The sequence below is a fragment of the Tamandua tetradactyla genome, chromosome 4 (genome assembly GCF_023851605.1).
Source record: "Tamandua tetradactyla isolate mTamTet1 chromosome 4, mTamTet1.pri, whole genome shotgun sequence".
Taxonomy (NCBI): domain Eukaryota; kingdom Metazoa; phylum Chordata; class Mammalia; order Pilosa; family Myrmecophagidae; genus Tamandua; species Tamandua tetradactyla.
The window spans coordinates 111693011-111717870 of NC_135330.1; the positions used below are offsets into that span (position 1 = coordinate 111693011).

The window sequence follows — 24860 nt, forward strand, 5'->3', positions numbered from 1 at the left end:
TTATTAACTATCTTTGTGAAAATTCCAGAGTTTGCTAGTTATGACAGTCTTATTTGTTAACAGTTTAAATTAGCACTAAGTACAATTTCAAAGAGTTTAATAATTAGATTATTAAAATACCTAGGTTAGCCAATAAAAATAGTATATGGAAAAAACTTTTTATTTCCATGACAGGGGGTTCATTCATATATACTATTTTATACTGATAAATCAAGACTTATTTAGCATAAGTAAGTGGTCAGATACTCCTTTTATTAGTAATATTTGTGTGCAATTCAATTTTTTTCTATGATTAGTTTTCACATATTGTTATTTTTTACCCTTTTTTTAATTGTATAAAATGTTTTCAATATTGTTTTAACCTTTCTGTAAATATCATTTTAATGGCTGCATCATATTCTGTTAGATGCCAAAATTTATTTTTTCCTGAATGGAATATTTTTGCTTTTACATAATTCTTTTTTATCATGGTAAGTATTGAAAATAGATTCCATTAAGTAAAATTACTAGGTTGAAAGTTTAGGACATTTTAGAGGTTCTTTCTATGTCGTCCTCCTCAAGTTGTTTTCTAAGGAGGTTGTCCCATATATTCTCCAGTGGTATATTAATAACCATTATCTAACTGAGGTGGATTTTTTTAGTTTAATTTTGTCTTTTCTTATTCAATTCATTGTAAGCCTATGATTTGGAAATAGCTATGCAATTACTTTGTAACATAGAAAAATATCTATGTACAGTTCTGTCATATTTTTTCCCCATTACATTGTTCTAGCTTCCCAAACTCATAAATGCCAATTTCCCAGTGGATCCCCAAAGGATGTCTATTTTTGGCCATTCCATGGGAGGTCATGGAGCTCTGATTTGTGCTTTGAAGAATCCTGGAAAATACAAAGTAAGATTACTTACACTTCTAGGGTTAAATATTTCTCCAGGGTAATAATTAGAAACTTTCAAAGATTGAAATTAAGTTATTTTTTTTCCGGTATTGGGACTGAAATTATCTAGTGTTGGGAATTTCAGTATCAAATTTAACAGCACAATGTATGCTATAGAATTAGAAGCATAGAAATTACCTATCAGTGGTTTATCATTGCTCTGTTAGAAGTATTATGAAATGTAGCTTATATTTTCATTCCTTCTATTCAAACTATAATTTTGAAGACATGCTCTGTTTTTCCTAGTGGTTATTCTTGATTAAAGTTATTACAGTAGTATCTGTAATTTATTTTTATCAGGAATATCTATAAATTTGACTTTGGTTTCATGAAATAACAGAAAGATATTCATAGTTTGTAAAAGTTTAAGAATGCTTTGTCATTAGTACCTCTGTTGAAAATTGATGACTAGGTCACTTTCACTGGAAAATGTTGGAAAACTCGGTCTTTCCCATTCATTCATTTGAAGCTCATACACTTGTTATTTATTTTAACAAGCCAAGTTTGACTTATCACCATATGAAGAGTTTCCCACTATACCACATTCATGCAGTCAGTTGAGAAAGGAAGTTTTGAAGCAATGATCATCTTAAGTTTGCTTCTGTCTTTAAAATCACAGGGCTATAAATGACGTCAACATTTGTTTAATCTTTTTAACATCTCCTTTCCTTAGGAAGGACTTTTTTTCTTTATCCTTTTAGATGTGCCACTGAGAAATAAAAATATTTCGCAGAGCAGTTTCTTGCTGTAGCACCAATATTTTACTTTTGGTTACGTTTATTATAAAATTTAACTGAGGGTGGGCCACAGTGGCTTAGCAGGCAGAGCTCTCATCTGCCATGCCAGAGACCTAGGTTCAGTTCCTGTGGTGCCTGCCAATGCATTTAAAAAAAAAAAAAATTGAACTGAGTTGGTGCAAGGGTAGTTCAGTGATAGAATTCTTGCCTGCCTTGCAAAACCAACAAAAACAAACAAAATTTCAACAAATGGTGCTACAATAACAGGATGTTCACATGGAAAAAGAATGAAATGGGACCCCACCATACAGCATACAAAAAAAAAATTGAACTGATTATGACATGATTATAGATTTTTTTTTAATAAGGATATTCTCTTCCATTTTTTGAACATAAGGCCATCAGTTTATTGTTTTTGAGGGAAAAAACTGAACTTAGTTCAATTTGTAGTCCTTTAAAAAAGCTAATAACCCAATTAAAAAATGGGCAAAGGATTTTAATAGAAATTTCTCCAAAGATATATAATGATCAGTAAGCATCATTAACCATTCAAAAAATGAAGATCAAAAGCACAGAGATACTACCTCACACCAACTAGAATGGCTGTTATTAAAAAATATATATAAATAAAAAGTTTGCTTACATGTAAGATAGTGAGGCTGCTGTGGAGAAGAGTTTGTCAGTTCTTCAGAAAATTAAGCATAGAATTACCATGTGACTGAGCAATCCTGCTCCTAGGTACATACCCGGGGTATGTTTGTACGAAGCCTTATTCATAATAGCCAAGAGATAGAAACAACTCACATGTCCGTTGCACATGAATGAATAAACACAATGTGGTATATGCATATGTGGTGAAAACATATTGTAAGCATAATATTTTGTGAAATATTGTCACAAAAAGGAACAAAGTACTGACACTGTATAACATGGATGAATGTTGAATACATTAAGTTCAGTGAAATAAACCTAACAAAAAAGGGTAAATATTGTTTTATTCCACATACATGAAATATCTAGACTAAGAAGATTCAAAGAGACAAAGTGCATTAGAGGTTATCAAGGACTAGGAAGGAGAGAAAATGGGGAGTTATTGTATAATGAGTACAGAGTTTCTGTTTGGGGTGATGGAAAACTTTTGTTGATGGTGGTGATGGTAGCAAAATGTGAATGTGATTAATGTCACTGAATTGTTCATTTAAAAATCGTCAAAAGGGGAGGGGCCAAGATGGCGGCTTAACAATGTGCACATTTTAGTTCGTCCTCCAGAACAACTACTAAATAACCAGAAACAGTACAGAACAGCTCCCGGAGCCACGATAGTGACCAGACACACAGTGTACCCCAGTCTGGACCAGCTGGACCGGCTGCGAGTGAGTTCCCCAAGCCACGGTGGCTGGCGGCCAGCGCCCCCCCCCCCAACAGGCGGCTTCCTGGAGGGAAACAAAAGAGACTCTAACAGTAGCAGGGACTGAGTCCAACCAAACACCAATTGTGGCATTAACAAACAAATTCTGACTACTAAAAATAGGCCCCCAGCTCAAGTGAAACTGTTCAAGGCACCCCCCGCTGAAGTGAAACTGGTCAAGGCGGAGGTCCCTTATTGGGCTAACTGAAAAACAGAAAAGGGGACGAAACGGAGGGTTTTTTGGCTGTTTCTACGGAGACTTGGCTGCCTCTGGATTCAGCAGTGAAACTACTCGGGCTGCAACTGCTCCAGGCATAGGCAGAAACAGACTGTTTTCAGGGCTGTCTCCCACCTGTGCCTTCCCCAGGGGAGGGGTGAAGCCCTGCTTAGGTGGAATCCCTCTCTCAAGGAATTCAGACCCCAGGGCTTGGCAATTTGAAGCCATTAAAACCAGCCTACAAACTTTCCTCTGTCTCCACCACGCCCCCAACAGGGAGAGCCTTCCAAAGTTAAAGGAGCCACAACGTCTTTTGCTGGTGGGACCTGCAGGCAGACAAGTGCCACATACTGGGCAGGATAAGAAAAACAGAGCCCAGAGACTTCAGAGGAAAGTCTTTCAATCTGCTGGGTCTCACCCTGAGGGAAAACTGACGCAGGTGACTCCTTCCCCCTGATAGGAGGCCAGTTTAGTCTGGGAAAACCCAGCTGGAGTCTAATACCTATGTAGACCCTCCTAAGGGTGGGGAGGGAAAAGGCACCTTACAAGCAGGACAAGAAACAAGAAAACAAGAACTGAAAAATTACCCTCTGTTAAACAAAACTTAAGCTGTAGGCCCAGAAAAAGCTGAACTGAAGGTCAAAGAACAGATAGACAACAAACTCATCTAGCAAGAAAACCCTATGTAAGATAAGTGAAAGCAATTTCCAGAATAAACTAATTAAGGTAATTAAATGTCTAGATACCAGCAAAAAATAACAAATCACACCAGGAAAATTGAAGATATGGCCCAGTCAAAGGAACAAGCCAATAGTTCAAATGAAATACAGGAGCTGAAACAACTAATTCAGAATATACAAACAGAAATGGAAAACATCATCAAGAACCAAATCAATGAATTGAGGGAGGACATGAAGAAGGCAAGGAATGAACAAAAAGAAGAAATGGAAAGTCTGAAAAAACAAATCACCGAACTTATGGGAATGAAAGATACAGTAGAAGAGATGAAAAAAACAATGGAAACGTACAATGGTAGATTTCAAGAGACAGAGGTTAGGATTAGTGAACTGGAGGCTGAAACATCTGAAATCCAAAAAGAAACAGAAACTATAGGGAAAAGAATGGAAAAATATGAGCAGGGACTCAGGGAATTGAATGATAATATGAAGCGCACAAATATACATGTTGTGGGTCTCCCAGAAGGAGAAGAGAAGGGAAAAGCAGGAGAAAAACTAATGGAAGAAATTATCACTGAATATTTTTCAGCTCTTAGGAAAGACCTAAAATTACAGATTTAGGAAGTGCAGCACACCCCAAAGAGAATAGATCCAAATAGACATTCTCCAAGACACTTACTAGTCAGAATGTCAAAGGTCAAAGAGAAAGAGAGGATCTTGAAAGCAGCAAGAGAAAAGAAATCCATCACATACAAGGGAAACCCAATAAGACTATGTGTAGATTTCTCAGCAGAAACCATGGAGGCAAGAAGACAGTGGGATGATATATTTAAATTACTAAAAGAGAAAAACTGCCAACCAAGAATTCTATACCCAGCAAAATTGTCATTCAAAAATGAGGGAGAAATTAAAACATTTTCAGACAAAAAGCCACTGAGAGAATTTGTGACCAAGAGACCACCTCTGCAAGAAATACTAAAGGGACCACTAGAGTGAGATACGAAAAGACAGAAGAGAGAGGTATGGAGAAGAGTGTAGAAAGAAGGAAAATTAGATATGACATATAAAATACAAAAGGCAAAATGGTAGAGGAAAGTACTACCCAAACAGTAATAACACTAAATGTTAATGGATTGAACTCCCCAATCAAAAGACATAGACTGGCAGAATGGATTAAAACACAGGATCCTTCTATATGCTGTCTACAGGAAACACATCTTAGACCCAAAGATAGACATACGTTGAAAGTGAAAGGTTGGGAAAAGATATTTCATGCAAGTAACAACCAGAAAAGAGCAGGAGTAGCTATACTAATATCCAACAAATTAGACTTCAAATGTAAAACAGTTAAAAGAGACAAAGAAGGATACTATCTACTAAGAAAAGGAACAATTCAACAAGAAGACATAACAATCATAAATATTTATGCACCGAACGAGAATGCCCCAAAATACGTGAGGCAAACACTGAAAAGGGAAATACACACATCTACCATAATAGTTGGAGACTTCAATTCCACACTGTCATCAATGGACAGAACATCTAGATAGAGGATCAATAAACAGAGAATTTGAATATTACAATAAATGAGCTACACTTAACAGACATTTATAGGACATTACACCCCACAACAGCAGGATACACCTTTTTCTCAAGTGCTCATGGATCATTCTCAAAGATGGGCCATATGCTGGGTCACAAAGCAAGTCTCAATAAATTTAAAAAGATTGAAATCATCCACAAACCTTTCTCAGATCATAAAGGAATGAAGTTGGAAATCAATAATAGGCAGAGTGCCAGAAAATTCACAAATACGTGGAGGCTCAACAACACACTCTTAAACAACCAGTGGGTCAAGGAAGAAATTACAAGAGAAATCAGTAAATATCTCGAGGCAAATGAAAATGAAAACACAACATATCAAAACGTATGGGGTGCAGGAAAGGCAGTGAGTGCTAAGAGGGAAATTCATTGCCCTAAATGCCTATATCAAAAAAGAAGAAAGGGCAAAAATTTGGAAATTAACTGTCCACTTGGAAGAACTGGAGAAAGAACAGCAAACTAACCCCAAAGCAAGCAAAAGGAAAGAAATAACAAAGATTAGAGCAGAAATAAATAAAATTGAGAACATGAAAACAATAGAGAAAATCAGTAAAACCAGAAGTTGGTTCTATGAGAAAATCATAAGATTGATGGGCCCTTAGCAAGATTGACAAAAAGAAGAAGAGAGAGGACGCAAATCAGATCAGAAGTGGAAGAGGAGACATAACCACTGACCTCACAGAAATAAAGGGGGTAATAACAGGATACTATGAACAACTTTATGCTAATAAATACAACAATGTAGATGAAATGAACAAGTTCCTAGAAAGGCATGAACAACCAACTTTGACTCAAGAAGAAATAGATGACCTCAACAAACCAATCACAAGTAAAGGAATTGAATCAGTCATTAAAAAGCTTCCCAAAAAGAAAAGTCCAGGACCAGGCTTTACATGTGAATTCTACCAGACATTCTGGAAAGAGTTAGTACCAACCCTGCTCAAACTCTTCAAAAAAATTGAAGTGGAGGGAAAGCTACCTAATTCATTCTATGAAGCCAACATCACCCTCATACCAAAACCAGGCAAAGATATTACAAAAAAAAGAAAACTACAGACCAATCTCTCTAATGAATATAGATGCAAAAATCCTCAACAAAATTCTAGCAAATCGAATCCAGCAACACATTAAAAGAATTATACATCATGACTAAGTAGGATGCATCCCAGGTATGCAAGGATGGTTCAACATAAGAAAATCAGTTAATGTAATACACCATATCAACAAATCAAAGCAGAAAAATCACATGATCATCTCAATTGATGCAGAGAAGGCATTTGACAAGATTCAACATCCTTTCCTGTTGAAAACACTTCAAAGGATAGGAATACAAGGGAACTTCCTTAAAATGAGAAAGGGAATATGTGAAAAACCCCCAGCTAATATCATCCTCAATGGGGAAAAACTGAAAACTTTCCCTCTAAGATTAGGATGTCCACTATCACTACTATTATTCAGCATCATGTTGGAAGTTCTAGCCAGAGCAATTAGATAAGAAAAAGAAATACAAGGCATCAAAATTGGAAAGGAAGAAGTAAAACTATCACTGTTTGCAGATGATATGATACTATACGTCGAAAACCCTGAAAAATCCACAGCAAAACTACTAGAGCTAATAAACGAGTACAGCAAAGTGGCAGGTTACAGGATCAACATTCAAAAATCTGTAGTGTTTCTATACAGTAGTAATGAACAATCTGAGGGGGAAATCAAGAAACGAATTCCATTTACAATTGCAACTAAAAGAATAAAATGCTTAGGAATCAATTTAAAGAGACACAAGACTTATACAAAGAAAACTACAAGAAACTGTTAAAAGAAATCACAGAAGACCTAAATAGATGGAAGGGCATACCGTGTTCATGGATTGGAAGACTAAATATAGTTAAGATGTCAATTCTACCTAAATTGATTTACAGATTCAACGCAATACCAATCAAAATCCCAACAACTTACTTTTCAGAAATAGAAAAACCAATAAGCAAATTTATCTGGTACGGCAGGGTGACCCGAATTGCTAAAAGTATCTTGAGGAAAAAAAACGAAGCTGGAGGTCTCATGCTGCCTGACTTTAAGGCATATTATGAAGCCACAGTGGTCAAAACAGCATGGTACTGGCATGAAGATAGATATATTGACCAATGGAATCTGATAGAATGTTCAGATATAGACCCTCTCATCTATGGACATTTGATCTTTGATAAGGCAGTCAAGCCAACTCATTTGGAACAGAACAGTCTCTTCAAGAAATGGTGCCTAGAGAACTGGATATCCATATGCAAAAGAATGAAAGAGGACCCGTATCTCACACCCTATGTAAAAGTTAACTGAAAATGGATCAAAGATCTAAACATTAGGTCTAAGACCATAAAACAGTTAGAGGAAAATGTAGGGAGATGTCTTATAAATCTTATAATTGGAGGCGGTTTTATGGACCTTATACCTAAAGCAAGAGCACTGAAGAAAGAAAGAAAGAAATGGGAGCTCCTCAAAATTAAACACTTTTGTGCATCAAAGAACTTCATCAAGAAAGTAAAAAGAAAGCCTACACAGTGGGAGACAATATTTGGAAACGACATATCAGATAAAGGTCTAGTATCCAGAATTTATAGAGATTGTTCAACTCAACAACAAAAAGACAGCCAATCCAATTACAAAATGGGAAAAAGACTTAAACAGACACTTCTCAGAAGAGGAAATACAAATGGCCAAAAGACACATGAAGAGATGCTCAACATCCCTGGCCATTAGAGAAATGCAAATCAAAACCACAATGAGATATCATCTCACACCCACCAGAATGGCCATTATCAACAAAACAGAAAATGACAAGTGCTGGGGAGGATGTGGAGAAAGAAGCACACTTATTCACTGTTGGTGGGAATGTCAAATGGTGCAACCGCTGTGGAAGGCAGTTTGGCGGTTCCTCAAGAAGATGAATATAGAATTGCCATACGACCCAGCAATACCATTGCTGGGTATCTACTCAGAGAACTTAAGGGCAAAGACACAAACGGACATTTGCACACCAGTGTTTATAGCAGTATTATTTACAATTGCAAGGAGATGGAAACAGCGAAAATGTCCATCAACAAACAAATGGCTAAACAAACTGTGGTATATACATACGATGGAATATTATGCAGTTTTAAGACAGAATAAACTTATGAAGTATGTAACAACATGGATGGACCTTGAGAACATTATGCTGAGTGAGACTAGCCAAAAACTAAAGGACAGATACTGTATGGTCCCACTGATGTGAACTGACATTAGTGAATAAACTTGGAATATGTCATTGGTAACAGAGACCATCAGGAAGTAGGGTAAGATATTGGGTAATTTGAGCTGAAGGGATACAGACTGTGCAACAGGACTGGATACAAAAACTCAGAAATAGACAGCACAATACTATCTAACTGTAATGTAATTATGTTAAAACACTGAATGAAGCTGCATATGAGAATGATAGAGGGAGGAGGGCTGGGGACATAAATCAAATCTGAAAGAAAGATAGATGTTAAAGATTGAGATGGTATAATCTAGGAATGGCTAGAGTGTATAATAGTGAAATGTACAATGTATAGACTTTAAAAATGTTTTTGCATGAGGAAGAAGAAAGGAATATCATTATTGCAGGGTGCTGAAAATAGATGATAATTAATACTTTAAAATGTCACCTTATGTGTGAGACTAAAGCAAAAAATGTTCGTTACAAAATTTATATTTTGACTAGAGCATTTCCTAATATAACTCATGTAGGTAGTTTGATTGAATGTCATAAGAACTTGGAATCTCAGGTAGCACATGAGATTTTGTTGGTTTGTCCAGGGTGATGCCCCGATGAATCCCAGAGTGATTTGATCCGTGACTGGAAAAGTATTTGGAAGCCCCCTTCGGGGAATGGTGAGAGCGGGAGAAAATTCAACTTCCCCAAGTTGAATTCTTGATTCTCACAAGCAGTGTGGACAACCAAAGCTATAGGCTGAGCCCCCAGCCTTGGGGTTTGTTCATATGAAACTTAACCCCACAAAGGATAGGTCAAGTCTACTTAAAATATAGGCCTAAGAGTCACCCCCAAGAGAGCCTCTTTTGTCGCTCAGATGTGGCCTCTCTCTCCAGCCAACCTGACGAGCAGTCTCACCACCCTCCCCTTCTCTGCGTGGGACATGACTCCCAGGGGTGTGGACCTTCCTGGCAACGTGGGACAGAGATCCTGGAATGAGCTGAGACTCAGCATCAAGGGACTAAGAAAAACCCTAGAATGAGCTGAGATCATCAAGGGATTGAGAGAACCTTCTCAACGAAAGGGGGAAGAGTGAAATGAGACTAAGTGTCAATGGCTGAGAGATTCCAAACAGAGTAGAGAGGTTATCCTGGAGGTTATTCTTATGCATTAAGTAGATATCACCTTATTGTTCAGGATGTAGCAGAGAGGCTGGAGGGAACTGCCCGAAAATGTAGAGCTGTGTTCCAGTATCCATGTTTCTTGATGATGATTGAACAATGATATAGCTTTCACAATGTGACTCTGTGAATGTGAAAAACCTGTGTCTGATGCTCCTTTTAGCTACTATATCAACAGAAGAGTAGAACATATGGAATAAAAATAAATAATAGGGGGAACAAATGTTAAAATATATTTAGTTTGAAATGCTAGTGGTAAATGAAAGCGAGGGGTAAAGGGTGTGGTATGTATAATCTTTTTTTTTCTCTATTGTTTTATTCCTTTTTCTGTTGTCTTTTTATTTCTTTTTCTAAATCAATGCAAATGTTCTAAGAAATGATGAATATGCAACTATGTGATGATATTAAGAATTACTGATTGTATATGTAGAATGGAATGATATCTTAATGTTTTGTTTGTTAATTTTTTTAATAAAAAAATTTTAAAAATGATCATCAAAATGACAAATTTTATTTTACATGTTACCCCAATAAAGATTTTTTTAAAAAAGAACAAAGCATGAGTGGGAAAAAAGCTGGACATTACACAGGTAAAATATATACACTCCAAGCACTCAAGCTAAGTGATCCTTTCTCTGTACCTTAGCCAATGAAAACCATTGTTGTTGAAAACAAAATATGTTTCAAAAATCAGTCATGCTTAAGGGCGTAACTCAATGCTTTCTTGGCATTGTTTATAGAGAAATAATGTCTCAGATTTTAACAGTATGTTCATAAGTTAGGTAGGCATGAATTTCTTCATACTACACACATCAATTTTTAATGAAAGAGGAGAGTAGAAGCTCTAAACTTCCATGCACTCATGAATTCTTTTCGCACCTATGGTTTACTAGTTCTGTTAACAGACTGCACAAAGGATGTGACTTTATGGAGAGGACTACAGTCTAAGTCAGGAAAATATTTGTAGTGGTTTTCATGGCAAGTCAGCTTTTAAGCAAGTTGTGAATATCTATTCATATTTGATTTAGAGGTAATAACAAAATTTAATTTGGTTTTAAATTTCCTTTCTTTCTGAAGTCCGTGTCGGCGTTTGCTCCAATTTGCAACCCACTGCTCTGTCCCTGGGGTAAAAAAGCCTTTAGTGGATATTTGGGATCCGATCAAAGTAAATGGAAGGTAGGTATTAGATGCTTATATTGATACTCATTCTTAAGTTTTCAAATTTGTTAAAAAGTTATACACATCATGGATGTATTCCACCAAACGTTTGGGTTTTGCAAATTAACATGTCATATGCATATTAACAAGCTGAACATACTATCTGTGTTTTGAATCATTTACGCCTGAACTTCTATTGTAGGAATGATCATTGAAATTCTAACAAATAGAAGTTAATCCTTTAGTCACTAGATGAGAGTTTTGTTTAGGCTTAGGTTTTTATTATATTGGAAAAGTGCTAGAAATAACTAAAATTCGGTACTTTGAGATCTGACAACACAATTACATCCTGTATAGTCTTTTCTGGGTTGAAATCTTTTGTCAAGAAAAGACCCTTTCACATCTACCAGGTGTTTATAGTCTGATAGAAGAGTTGAGTAAAAGATCAGCTGATTGGGGTGGGATGGGAGTTAGAGGCACAATAAAAGGAATCTTATATAATTTATCTCCAAGTGGCAGGAGATTTTACTATTTCAATTATATTGTGTTTCGGCTATGTAATTTACTACTGAGATAGTAGAGACCCGTGCAAAATTATGAAATCATAGGCCACCTCCCTCTCTACTTTTAAGATTAAAGGAGTTAAGTCTTTAAAAACATGATACTTAGAAGGGGGGAGGTCTTTTATTTTTCTTTGTATTGGTCAATGCCTAAAACTTGTGGTTAGTGAGTATATATGAATTATCAAGAATATTTAAATGATAAAATATAAAATTATAGTGACAACTTAGGTAATAAATCTGAGGAGTTGTAGATATGATTGAAATTATTCAAAACAGGTCTCTTTGAAAGCTAATAGAGAGGGAAGAGGTTTGGTTCTGTTCAGAGAATAGCAAAAAAAAAAGGGAGCTGAATATATTTATGTCTAGAATTATAGCCAAAGAGAGGAGAAAAAACAGATTATCCAAAATGGAAAATATTTGGAAGTGGAAAAAGATAATGGAGTAAGAAGACATAGTTTGTGGAGAGATTTAGAAAGGTAGAAAAAAAAATCACGCTTTTATTGAGCTAAGAGGTGATGAGCATTAAAGGTTTGAAAAACCAAGTCTGTACCATGAAGGAGCTTGAGGTGCTGGATTCTTAACACTGGTCCAGGACTTCTCAATTTGGAGAAAAGGCTGTAATGGGGAAACAGATTTCTGAAGGCCTGTAAATGAAAACCAGACAAGTCAGATTTTAAGCCAACTTAAAAAGCTTGTTTCAGTTTTAATCAGATTCTTAGAGCTGAATAACTCTAAATTTCTGTTTGGTTCTAGTATTGTGTATTCTGAAGAATACCTTTCTAGGCACATTAAAATTTATTTTTCATTGTTCTCTTCATATAGGCTTATGATGCTACCCATCTTGTGAAGACATATCCAGGGTCTCAGCTAGACATACTAATTGATCAAGGAAAAGATGACCAGTTCCTTTCAGATGGACAGTTACTTCCTGATAACTTCATAGCTGCCTGTACAGAAAAGAAAATTCCTGTTGTTTTTAGATTGCAAGAGGCAAGTACTAAGAAACCATATCTTGTCATAAATAATGTAACTTGTGTAAAAGTAAAACTCCATAGTATCTTCTTTATTTCAGAATTTGAAATATTACCTGTAAAAGATGGTTTTTAATTATATGAAGACACTTAAAGCAAAACCCTTTGTAGTAAATTAATGATATCTAAGACCAAATGATAGCAATAGGAATGCTTTTGACAGTGAAAGGTATTGATAATTTCCTGTCCTATGGCCAAAAACTGGTAAATGACAAGAAGTTAAATGCTTGGATGGAACTTACTATCCTAATATTACTGGAAGTATTTTTCTTTATACCTGCATTCATTGTTGCAGATAAAAAGGACAAGCCTCTGCCTTCATTACTATTCACTTCATGTGGATAGTAATCTTATCCTCAGAAGTGCATTGTTTGTCACGCACATATGCACCTTAGAGTTTTGGACTCGTATGTTAATCTGTCCATTGTGCTACTTGGTATTTCTGGTTGTTTAAGGATAATTGCTGAATTCGAATTGACTTGCAAATTTTCCTTGACTGAAATAATTTTGACTGTCTGCTTCTTACCTAACCATTTGTGCTACTGTATTTTGGTTTGCTAAAGCTGCCAATATGCAATATTCCCAAAATAGACTGGTTTTTAATAATGGGATTTATAAGTTTACAAATTATAATTCTAAGGCCATGAAAATATCCAAATTAAAGCAGCAAGAGGATACCATCTCTGAAGAAATGCTGCTGACATCTGACAGATGGGAAGGCACATAGCTGGTATCTGCTGGTCCTTCTCTCCTGGGTTTCATTGCTTTTAGCTTCTGACTTCGGTGGCTTTCCCACCTTCTATGGGTGTTTCCTTGTCTTTCGGCTTCTCTGGGGCTTCTCTGTGAGCTCGCTGGGCTTTTTCTGTGCCCTTTATCCTCTCTTAAAGAGTTCAGTAAAAGAATTAAGACCCACCTTGAATGAGATGAGTCACATCTCAATTAAAATAACGTAACCAAAAGTTCCCAGCTACGACAGGTCTTTACCCACAGGAATGGATTAAAAGAACATGGCCGGTGCTCAGCAGGGAAGATCCAAGATGGCAGCTTAGCAAGGTGTGGGATTTAGGTCATCCTTCAGAACAGCTACTAAATAACCTGGAACAGTATAGAAGAGCTCCTGGAACCACATCCGTGACCAGACACACAGTGTACCCCAGTCTGGAGCAGCTAGACTGGCTGCGAGCCCCCCCAGAACCATGAGTTCCCCAAGCTGGGGCGGCCAGTGCCCCTCCCCTCTATTATAGATCTGGCTGGGGTCTATAATACATAATAGACCCCTAAGGGTCTATTTCTCCCCTATTTCTCCCCTAAGGGTGGGGAGAAAAAGGCACCATATAGACAGAGCAAGAAACAAGAAAACAAGAAAACTTTACCAGCAGCAGGGGTTGAGCACAACTAAGCTTCAACTGTGTAATTAATACACAAATTCTGACTACTAAAAATAGGCCCCCAGCTCAGGTGAACCTGGTCAAAGGGAAGGATGCTCATTTTTGCCCCAGCGCTAAGGGTGTAGGGCTGACCGAAAAAGAAGAAAAAAAAAAAAGAAACGGGTTTTTGTGGCTGTGTTTCTACAAAGGCTTGGCTGCCTTTGGATACAGCGGCAGGACTTCTCAGGCTACAACTGTCCCAGGCATAGGCAGAAACAAGCTTCTTTGAGAGCTTGTCTGCAGCTGGTGCCTTCCCCAGGGGAGTGGTGAGGCCCAGCTCAGGTGGAATCCCTCTGCAAGGAATTCAGACCCTAGGGCTTGGTAATTTGAAGCCATTAAAACCAGCCTACAACCTCTCCTCTATCTCCACCATGCCCCCAGCAGGGAGAGTCTGCCAAAATTAAAGGTACCACATCATCTTATGCTGGTGGGACCTGTAGGCAGACAAGCACCACATACTGGGCAGGGTAAGAAAGACAGAGTCCAGAGACTTCACAGGAAAGTCTTTCAGACTGCTCACCATCAGGGAAAACTGACACAGGTGACTCTTTCCTCCTGACAGTAAGCCAGTTTGGTCTGGGAAAATCTGGCTGGGGTCTATAATACATAATAGACCCCTAAGGGTCTATTTCTCCCCTGTTTCTCCCCTAAGGGTGGGGAGAAAAAGGCACCATATAGACAGAGCAAGAAACAAGAAAACAAAAACTGAAAAATTCTCCTCTGTTAAACAAAACCTAAGCTAGCGGTCCAAAAAAAGCTGAACTGAATGTCAAAGAACAGACAGACAACAGATTCATCCAGCAAGAAAACGCTAGGTAAAAGAAGTGAAAACAATCTCCAGAATAAACTAATTAAGGTAATTGAATGCCTAGATGCCAGCAAAAATAACAAATCATACTAGGAAAATTAAAAATATGGCCCAGGCAAAGGAACAAACCAACAATTCAAATGAGATACAAGAATTGAAACAATTAATTCAGAATATATGAGCAGACGTGGAAAACCTCCTCAAAAATCAAATCAGTGAATTGAGGGAGGATATAAAGAAGGCAAGGAATGAACGAAAAGAAGAAATGGAAAGTCTGAAAAAACAAATCACAGAACTTATGGGAATGAAAGGCAGAGTAGAAGAGATGAAAAAAACAATGGAAACTTACAATGTTAGATTCTGAGAGGCAGAAGGTAGGATTAGTGAACTAGAAGACAGGTCATCTGAAATATGACAAACAAAAAAAAATATAGGGGGAAAATGGAAACATATGAGCAGGGACTCAGGGAATTGAATAACAATATGAAGCGCACGAATAAATGTGTTGTGGGTGTCCCAGAAGGAGAAGAGAAGGGAAAAGGAGGAGAAAAACTAATGGAAGAAATTATCACTGAAAATTTCCCAACTCTTATGAAAAACTTAAAATTACAGACCCAAGAAGTGCAGCATACCCCAAAAAGAATAGATCCAAATAGACGTACTCCAAGACATTTACTAATCAGAATGTCAGAGGTCAAAGAGAATCTTGAAAGCAGCAAGAGAAAAGCAGTCCATCACATATAACGGAAGCCCAATAAGACTATGCGTAGATTTCTCAGCAGAAACCATGGAGGTGAGAAGACAGTGGGATGATATATTTAAATTACTAAAAGAGAAAAAATGCCAACCAAGAATTCTGTATCCAGCAAAATTGTCCTTCAAAAATGAGGGCAGAATTAAAACATTTTCAGACAAAAAATCACTGAAAGAATTTGTGACCAAGAGACCAGCTCTGCAAGAAATACTAAAGGGAGCACTAGAGGCAGATATGAAAAGACAGAAGAGAGAGGTGTGGAGAAGAGTGTAGAAAGAAAGACTATCAGTAAAGGTAAAAAAAAGAAAAATTAGATATAAAATCCAAAAGGCAAAATGGTAGAAGAAAGTACTACCCGTACAGTAATCATACTAAATGTTAATGGATTAAGCTCCCCAGTCAAAAGACATAGACTGGCAGAATGGATTAAAAAACAGGACCTATCTATATGCTGTCTACAGGAAACACATCTTAGATCCAAGGATAAACATAGGTTGGAAGTGCAAGGTTGGGAAAAGATATTTCATGCAAATAACAATCAGAAAAGAGCAGGAGTAGCTATACTAATATCCAACAAATTAGACTTCAAATGTAAAACAGTTAAAAGGGACAAAGAAGGACACTATGTATTAATAAAAAGGACGATTCAGCAAGAAGACATAACAATCCTAAATATTTATGCACCAAGCCAGAATGCTCCAAAATACATGAGGCAAACACTGAAACGCTGAAAGGAGAAATACACACATCTACCATAATAGTTGGAGACTTCAATTTCACACTCTCATCACTGGACAGAACATCTAGACAGAGGATCAATAAAGAAAGAGAATTTGAATTATACAATAAATGAACTAGACTTAAAAGAGCATGGCCCTTTAGTGAATGAACTTGGAGAGTTTCAGTTAAGAACAGACACCATCAGAAGATAGAAATAGAGTACATATTGGGTAATTGGAGCTGAAGGGATACAGATTGTACAACAGGACTGATTGTAAAAATTCAGAAATGAATAGCACAATACTACCTAACTGTAATATAATGTTAGTACACTGAATGAAGCTGAATGTGAGAATGATAGAGGGAGGAGGGTTGGAGGCACAAATGAAATCAGAAGGAAAGCTAGATGATAAAGGCTGAGATGGTATAATCTAGGAATACCTTGAGTGTATAATGATAGTGACTAAATGTACAAATTTAAAAATATTTTTGCATGAGGAAGAACAAGGGAATGTCAATATTGCAGGGTATTGAACATAGATGGTAATTCATATTTTAAAACTTTAACTTGGGCCATGGAGTTTCACTGGCAGAGTTCTTGCCTTCCATGCTGAAGATGCAGGTTTGATTCCTGGTGCCTGCTCAGGCGAAAAAAACAGTAACTTGTGTGTGAGACTAAAGCAAAAAGTGTTTATTTGGTACAAAATTTATATTTTGACTAGTGCATTTCCTAATATAACTTATGTGGACAGTTTAATTGAACACCATAAGTACATGGAACCTTGAGTAGGGCATGAGATTTTGTAGGTTTGTCTAGGGTGATGCCCTGATAAATCCCAGAATGATTTGAACAGTGAATAAAAAAGTATTTGCAAAGTCCCCTTGGGGGAATGGTGAGAAAGGGGGAAAATTCAACTTCCCCAAGTGGAGAATTCCTGATATTCTCACAAGCAGTAGGGACAACCAAAGCAATAGGCCGAGCCCTCAACTTGGGGTTTGTTCATATGAAACTTATTCCCACAAAGGATAGGTTTAAGCCTACTTAAAATTCGGCATAAGGGTCACCCCCAAGAGAACCTCTTTTATTGCTCAGATGTGGCCTGTCTCACTCTCAGCCAACATGGCAAGCAAACTCACTGCCTTCCCTCTCTTCATGTGGGACATGACTCCCAGGGGTGTAAACCTCCCTGGCACAGTGAGACAAATTCTAGAATGAACTGGGACTCAACATCAGGAGATTGAAAAAACCTTCTCGACCAAAAGGGGGAAGAGAGAAATGAGACAAAATAGAGAATCAGTGGCTGAGAGATTCCAGAGTCGAGAGGTTATCCTGGAGGTTTTTCTTAAACATTATATAGATATCACCTTTTTAGTTAAGGTATAATGGAGAGGCTTTAGGGAAGTGTTTGAAAATATAGAGCTGTGTTCCAGTAGCCATGTTTCTTAAAGATGATTGTATAATGATACAGCTTTCACAGTGTGTCTATGTGATTGTGAAAACCTTGTCTGATGCTCCTTTTATCTACGTTGTGGACAGATAAATAAAACATATGGATTAAAAATAAATGAGAGGGGACAAATGTTAAAATAAATGTAGTAGATTGAAATGCTAGTGATCAATGAAAGAGGGGGTAAGGAATACCGTATGTATGAATTTTTTTCTTTTTTCTTTATTTCTTTTTCTGAATTGATGCAAATGTTCTTAAAAATGATCATGATGATGAATATACATCTGTGTGATGATGTTGTGAGTTATTGATTATATACCAAGAATGGAATGATCATATGGTAAGAATGTTCATGTTTGTATGTTAATGTTTAAAAAAAAAAAGGAACATGGCCTTTCCTGGGGTATGTAACACCTTCAGATCACCACACACTGGAATTGTGGTAAAAGAAATTCTGCTTCTTTTTTTAAAAAATTATCTGTCAGCTTTGAAACATAATATAAACAAACCTTTATTTCAGAATGAAAAATCAACACTAAAAATTAAACATGATTGTGATATGTGTAAACGTGTATTTGCGTTTAAGGGCAATGCATAAACATATAAATTTTGATGGGTAATGTGGTACATTACAGTTTACACAATGTTTCCCAGCATTAGCTCATTTTATCCTTATGCAGTCATATGGGAGGTCCCTCCTCTCCTGCCCATCTGTCATACAGATGAGGAGGCAAGCTCAGAGGAGGAACCTGTTTTCTCAGATTACTGCTAGTAAATATATTGTGAACCCAGGACCAGAACCCTAGTCATTTGCATGCAAAAACTGCCCTTCTGTATTTGACTCTTCTCTATCAGAGTGAAGCAGTGCCCCTGAGGAGGGTAGAGTTAGAGCAAGCTCAAGGAGAAATCATCCATAACCTGCTACCTGTCTGACTTATGCAGTAGAGCTTAGCAGTCTCACGGCTTCAGGGGATATTGTGAACACGTGAACATTATGTGTGTCATAGGGGAAAACATCAAAAACCACGAATTATAATTTATTGTCTCTCAGTATCCATCCTTAAGGAATAGAAATGTTTTTTAGATTTATTTGAACATTTGCTATCTTATTTTAGATCAACAGCCAACCCTGAGAAATTCAGTATCAATTTGATTATCAATAGAGTAGTGTATTAACTGTATAATTATAGCTGATAAGTGACATACAAACCATGCTTTTTTCCAAATGGCTTTACTCTCTTGGCATTAGCTGTTTTGGATGCCTCTTCTGCTTTCCCTGAGACTGTACCAGGAAATTCTTTTGTTATTACAGAAAAGTTTCAGCCTGCCAACAAAGGCTGGAAATCTCTGGAGTTTGTTGTGGAAACAGCATAGAGTCAGGAACACTGATGAAATGCTCAGAGGAAAAAAATAAATCAACTTATTTATTCCTGAAGTGCCTATATCCCAAGCAGCTAACAAACTTAATTGGTTCTACTTAATGAGGGGATCAAGGCAAAACATCCAGTTCCTCTAAAAAAATAACAAGTACTGAAATCACTGAAGTCACTGTCTTAAGCTCAGTCATAATTTTCCACTCACTTTCCTGCCATCAGAGTCAGATTAAGAGTGAGCTCTACAGTCTAGAGCAGTTTTATTTGTGTTTGCACTAATTGAATGAACAGCTGAATAGACGTCTTTGGGCAGTAATTGCAGAGTGGCTGCTTGCAGATTTTCAAGTCCACTTCCGTTGACCTCAGATTACCCTAAGGTCTGAGAGTTTTACCATGTGCTTTATTGTTTGATTACAAAAACAGCATAACTCTATGCTCTATGTATTCATGAAATGGGAGTGGTGAAGAAGATAATAAGCTAAAAATAATAGAGTCCATATACAGGTGAAAGTTTCTTAGATTTTTTATATCTTTCAGTTTGTTCCATCCACCTTGAATTTTAACTTTGTGCAGAAGGGATGAATCTTCCCAGAAAAATTGTCTGGCATTTAAAATCCTTAGAAAGTTCTTTAGACCTTAACTTGTTTTCTCTTTTCTTCTGAAAGCCCTTTTATTCAGTGGAGGTATCACCCAGAGAAGGGATTGCCTCTTCACCTACCTACAGGATGGGATCAGATGGCTTGAGATCTGTTTCAGTTCAATTCTTTCTGTTTCATATGGTTTTTAAGAGTTTACTGACTTTTTACCAAAGTTGGTATATTGCTAAGGGGTATCAGGATTTAATTAAATATTCCTTTCTCTTCAAATAAAGATGTGAGGTGCTTTTACCGGATAGGAGGTAGAATTCTTCAAGTGGCTTAGCATGGCTATGTTTGGATTCCCAAACTATGATCTCCTCTATATTTTTATTGTTTGATGTAAATTAGAACATTTGGGCATTCATATTTTCTTTATTATGTGTCCTTATTTTGTATTTTAACATTCACTATCCTGTTGATGTCAGTGTGCTTCTTTTGTAAAATAAAATTTCTTGTCCATTCTTCTAAACTCTACATTCTCTTTAGTTCTTTTATTCGGTACTTATATAACAACATGTCTGCTTTGAACATCTAATTGATGGATTCTTTCTTCTCTTTGCATCTTAATAGCAGCGTTTAGACATTAAGCTGTGCAGGATGTTTTTCTCCACCTTATTTTTACTGCTTTTTTAATGTACCATGTTACAAGTATAAACAGCCTTGATTTTTATTATAAATCGTCCTCATATGGTAATATTTTGGCTATTTACAAGCAAATTCTAACATAAGAGACTTATTTAATGTCCCTAATATTGATGTTTTTAAATGGTAGATAAGTGTCTAATCATCTGTTTTTGTCTTCTAGGGTTACGATCACAGCTACTACTTCATTGCAACCTTCATCACTGATCACATCAGACATCATGCAAAATACTTGAACGTGTGAAAAACTTCACATAGTAGAATCTCTACAGAATCATATAAATTGTAATAAACGGAATTGTGGAAAAATTCATAATTCTATGGGTAATACTTTCCAAATAAATAATATAGAACCTACTTGTGATTTTAAAAATTATTTTACTTGGCTTCACTTGGGAAATCTTTAGTACTTTTCAGCTTTGTTGAGATCATTTGGAAATCCTTGTTTTATTGGTCTCAGGTCAAGGAATCTGAATGTAATCCCTTTCGAATCATAGACTGTTAATTGCTGGGACAGAGGACTTACTGTGGTCAGTCCCAACTCCTCACCTTTCTAGACTTGGACCTCTGAAGACAGGGACTTTCTTTGTCATGTTCACTGGTATAGCTCTAGTGTCTAGCAAGTGCTGGTTTCTTGTAGGTATTTAATAACTATTTAGTGTTGAATAAAGAAGTAGGCTCAGGAGAGTTAAGTGAATTCCTTATCATTACACAGTTATTTTGTGGGACAGCTAAGATTAGATGCCAGATTTCCTAAACCAATTCCTTGATTTTTCTTAACTGTTGAGGGGTTAACATTGATTTTGGGGTGTGTGAAAGCCTCTCGAGAGTTCAGGAGTGAAAATAGTAGATAAGGAAACTTATAAATGTTATGTTACTGTAAATTGAAATATTTTCCCTTGGTCGCACACAGGGATTTAGCTTGGTAAGCTCCCCCTGCTCCCCCCACCCCCCCAAAAAATCAGTCTCTTTATACATACCAAATTGGTTCCTTTAAGAACTTTATGGAGAAGCTTTTAGAACATAATAAGTGAAAGCCTGATTGTTTTTTGTTTTAATTTTTTTTATGGTCAAAAATTTATATTTAGAATTTGCCAATTGAACTCAGTTACGATAATCCCAATTTTGTTGGCAACATCCAAAGTGTCATAGTCAGGAGCTGGTTGAGCATGTGCCTTCTCCATCAGGCCTGGTCAGGGTGTTGACCTTGGCCACGTCAGTAACATAGAGCTTCTACGCAGCCTGTTTGATCTGGTGCTTGTTAATTTTGGCATCCACAATGAACACAAGTGTGTTGTCACCAATCCTCATGACTGATTCAGTGGTTGGAGAGCTTGACATTGGCGTAGTAGTCAAGCTTTTTCTCCTGGGGGCACTCTTCCAAGGATATTTGGGTTTTGTTCTGAGATGCAGCGTATTTGGCCAGTGAAACGTGCGTGAAGTGTGGATCTTCTTTTTGTGGCGGTGGATGCCTTTCAGTACTGCCTTCTCGGCTTTAAGTCTTTGCATTGGCTTTGGTTTTGGGAGGGGCAGGGGCTCCCTTCTTCGCTTTCAGCACCATCTTTGTGAAAAGGTCTGATTGTTTAATTTAAAGTACTATATTTCCTGATAAAGAAGACAAAGGTATATTTTAAACATTCAAGTGTGAATGCATATTTAAAATAAGTTTAGATAGTATTCAGTCATTAATATTAAAAATTAGTGGATGAGCCTCGGCTGAGCCGGCAGAGTTCTTGCCTGCCGTGCCCAAGACCTAGGTTTGATTCCCGGTGGCTGTCCGTGAAAAAAAAAAGTAGTACTATATAAATATGAGCAATCAAGATTGAGCTCTACAGTAAGTTCAGAGATAACCTTCCATACAAAATGGTTCAGTCTAAACAGTCTTGTGTTCTCTAATAAGGAAGATCTAATTCATGAGATTTTTGCATGTTAATTCCCTTGTGAAGAAAAACAGTTATTTTGTCTAAGATCTTTGTTTCTGTAAAGGTTTAATCAGAGAAACAGAACAAATAGATACATTGAAAGAGTTATTACAGCTAATTGGCTTACACGATTGTGGGGGTTGGCTAAGCAAGCCCCACAGGGGAGGAGGTTGGAGAGAGACCACAGCAAGCTGGGACACCAGGGCTCTGGCTGAAGCTGTCATCCACACACTCAGGAGGGGAGCAGCATGAGCAGAATGGAACTCTGGGGGCATGGACCAAAGCCATTGTTCACAGGCAGAATTTCTCCAGCTGCGTAAGTGAGGCCCACCCATATTACCCAGGATGATCTCATGTTTAGTCTTTTAATTAAGGACTTGGGTTAACTCTGCAAAATCCCTTTATAACAACACCTATATGAGTGATTCATTGAATAACAGGGATTGTAGGTTACCAGGGCTGGTGTGGGGGTAAGTTGCTGGTTTGAAGGATGTATGTCCCCTAGAAAAGCTATGTTTTAATCTAAATCCCATTTCATAAAGGCAGAATAATCCCTATTCAATGCTGTATGTTTGAAACTGTGATCAGATTTTCTCCCTGGAGATGTGATTTAATCAAGAGTGGTTGTTAAACTAGGATTAGGTGACATGTCTCCATCCAATTGGGTGGGTCTTGATAAAGTTTCTGGAATCCTGTAAAAGAGGAAACATTTTGGAGAATGGAAGAGATTCAGAGAGAGCAGAGCAGAACAACATAGCCACAAGAAGCAGAGTCTACGAGCCAGCGACCTTTGAAGATGAAGAAGGAAAATGCTTCCCAGGGAGCGTCACAAAACAGGAAGCCAGGAGAGGAAGCTAGCAGATGATGCTTGTGTTCGCCATGTGCCCTTCCAGATGAGAGAGAAACTCTGAACTTTATTGGCCTCCTTGAATCAAGGTATATTTTCCTGGATGCCTTAGATTGGACATTTCTATAGAGTTGTATAATTGGGACATCTTCTCGGCCTTAGAACTTTAAACTAGCAACTTATTAAATTCCCCTTTTAAAAACCATTCCGTTTCTGGTGTATTGCATTCTGGCAGCTAGCAAACTAGAACAGTAAGGAATGGAAGTTAATGCTTAATTGGTACAGAATTTCTGGGGTGATGGAAATGTTTTGGTAATGGATGGTGGTGATGGTAGCACAACATTGTAAATGTAATTAACAATACTCAATTACATACTTGAAGGTAGTTAAAAGGGGGAAATTTAGGTTGTATACGTTACTAGTATAAAAATTAAAGAAAAAAATCCAACTGTACAATACAAACAAGGAACTCTAATGTAAACAATGGACTACAGTTAGTAGTACAATGATCTTTTTCATCAGTTGTAACAAGGGTAACGCTCTAATGGAGATGTAATATAGGAACTCTGTACTTCATATTTTTTTCTGTAAGACCACAATTTAATAATAATGAAAAATCATACCATAAGTGAAAAAAAAAATAAACTATGATGCAATAATGACCACAATTAAGAATAAAAAGGTCACAAAAGTGGGCAGAGATGCTTGCACTATGTATATCTGACAAGCCTGAATACATAAAGAATTCTTACAAGTTAATAAGAAAAAAGCAGACAAAACTGAGCAAAAGACTCTTAGTTTCCCAGCTGCTTACACAAATACCATACACTGAGTTGGCTTAACAGCAGCAATTTATTGTCTCATGGCTTCAGGGGGTAGAAGGCTGGCTTCTTCCCAGGTTGATACTTTCTGACTGGCCAGCGGTTTTGGGGGTTCCTTGGCTTTTCTGTCACATGGCAATATATGTGGTGGTGTCTTCTCCTCCGCTGGTATCTTAGAATTTCTGTGTTCATTCTTATTTCATCCCTTCCTTTAAAATTTAAAATGTTTTTACACGTTTTATATATAACATTGATGTGTTTATGTATATATATATATATATATGGGAGTATATTTGTATATATAAATAAACATCCATGTATTGTAGTGGCATATGTAAGACCTTAACTCCATATCTCCTTTCTACAACTCTCTTAAGTCAGAAAAAAATTTGTTAGGACCAAAGCAGAAGATCTATGGTGTGCTGTTAATTTGTACTGTGCCTGTACCTAGGCTGGTTGCCTGTAGTTATACAAATAGATAAGATTCCCCCCGCCCCCCAGCTAACATAGCTTGTAAACTTCTTGTCCTTTGATAGCCCTAGCAAATGAGGAGAAAATGTCTTATTGGTTTTTGGAGAAGAAATAAAAAGAATCTCTATCCTTGTAATATCTGGCCTAAGCCCAAAATTCCATTCTAAAGACATTACATTTCTAGTTCTGTCTTTTTGGCACCAGGTGTCAGTCTTCCGTTACTGGTGTCACTTAAGGAGCAGCTCATTTTCTAA

The 24860-nt window shown here is 37.0% G+C and overlaps 1 protein-coding gene across 7 annotated transcripts in view; it reads left to right on the plus strand.

Annotated features, from left to right (window-relative positions):
- Nucleotides 1–20861, plus strand: part of ESD (esterase D) — a 32487-nt gene extending 11626 nt beyond the window's left edge. For all 7 annotated transcript variants that reach the window (XM_077158248.1, XM_077158250.1, XM_077158249.1 and 4 more), the window contains 4 exons: nt 773–892; nt 11061–11159; nt 12527–12694; nt 20709–20861. In XM_077158248.1, the coding sequence (XP_077014363.1) occupies nt 773–892; nt 11061–11159; nt 12527–12694; nt 20709–20789 (468 nt within the window). In that variant the 3' untranslated portion in view covers nt 20790–20861. The remainder of the gene's footprint in view (nt 1–772; nt 893–11060; nt 11160–12526; nt 12695–20708) is intronic.
- The last annotated feature ends 3999 nt before the right edge of the window (nt 20862–24860 follow it).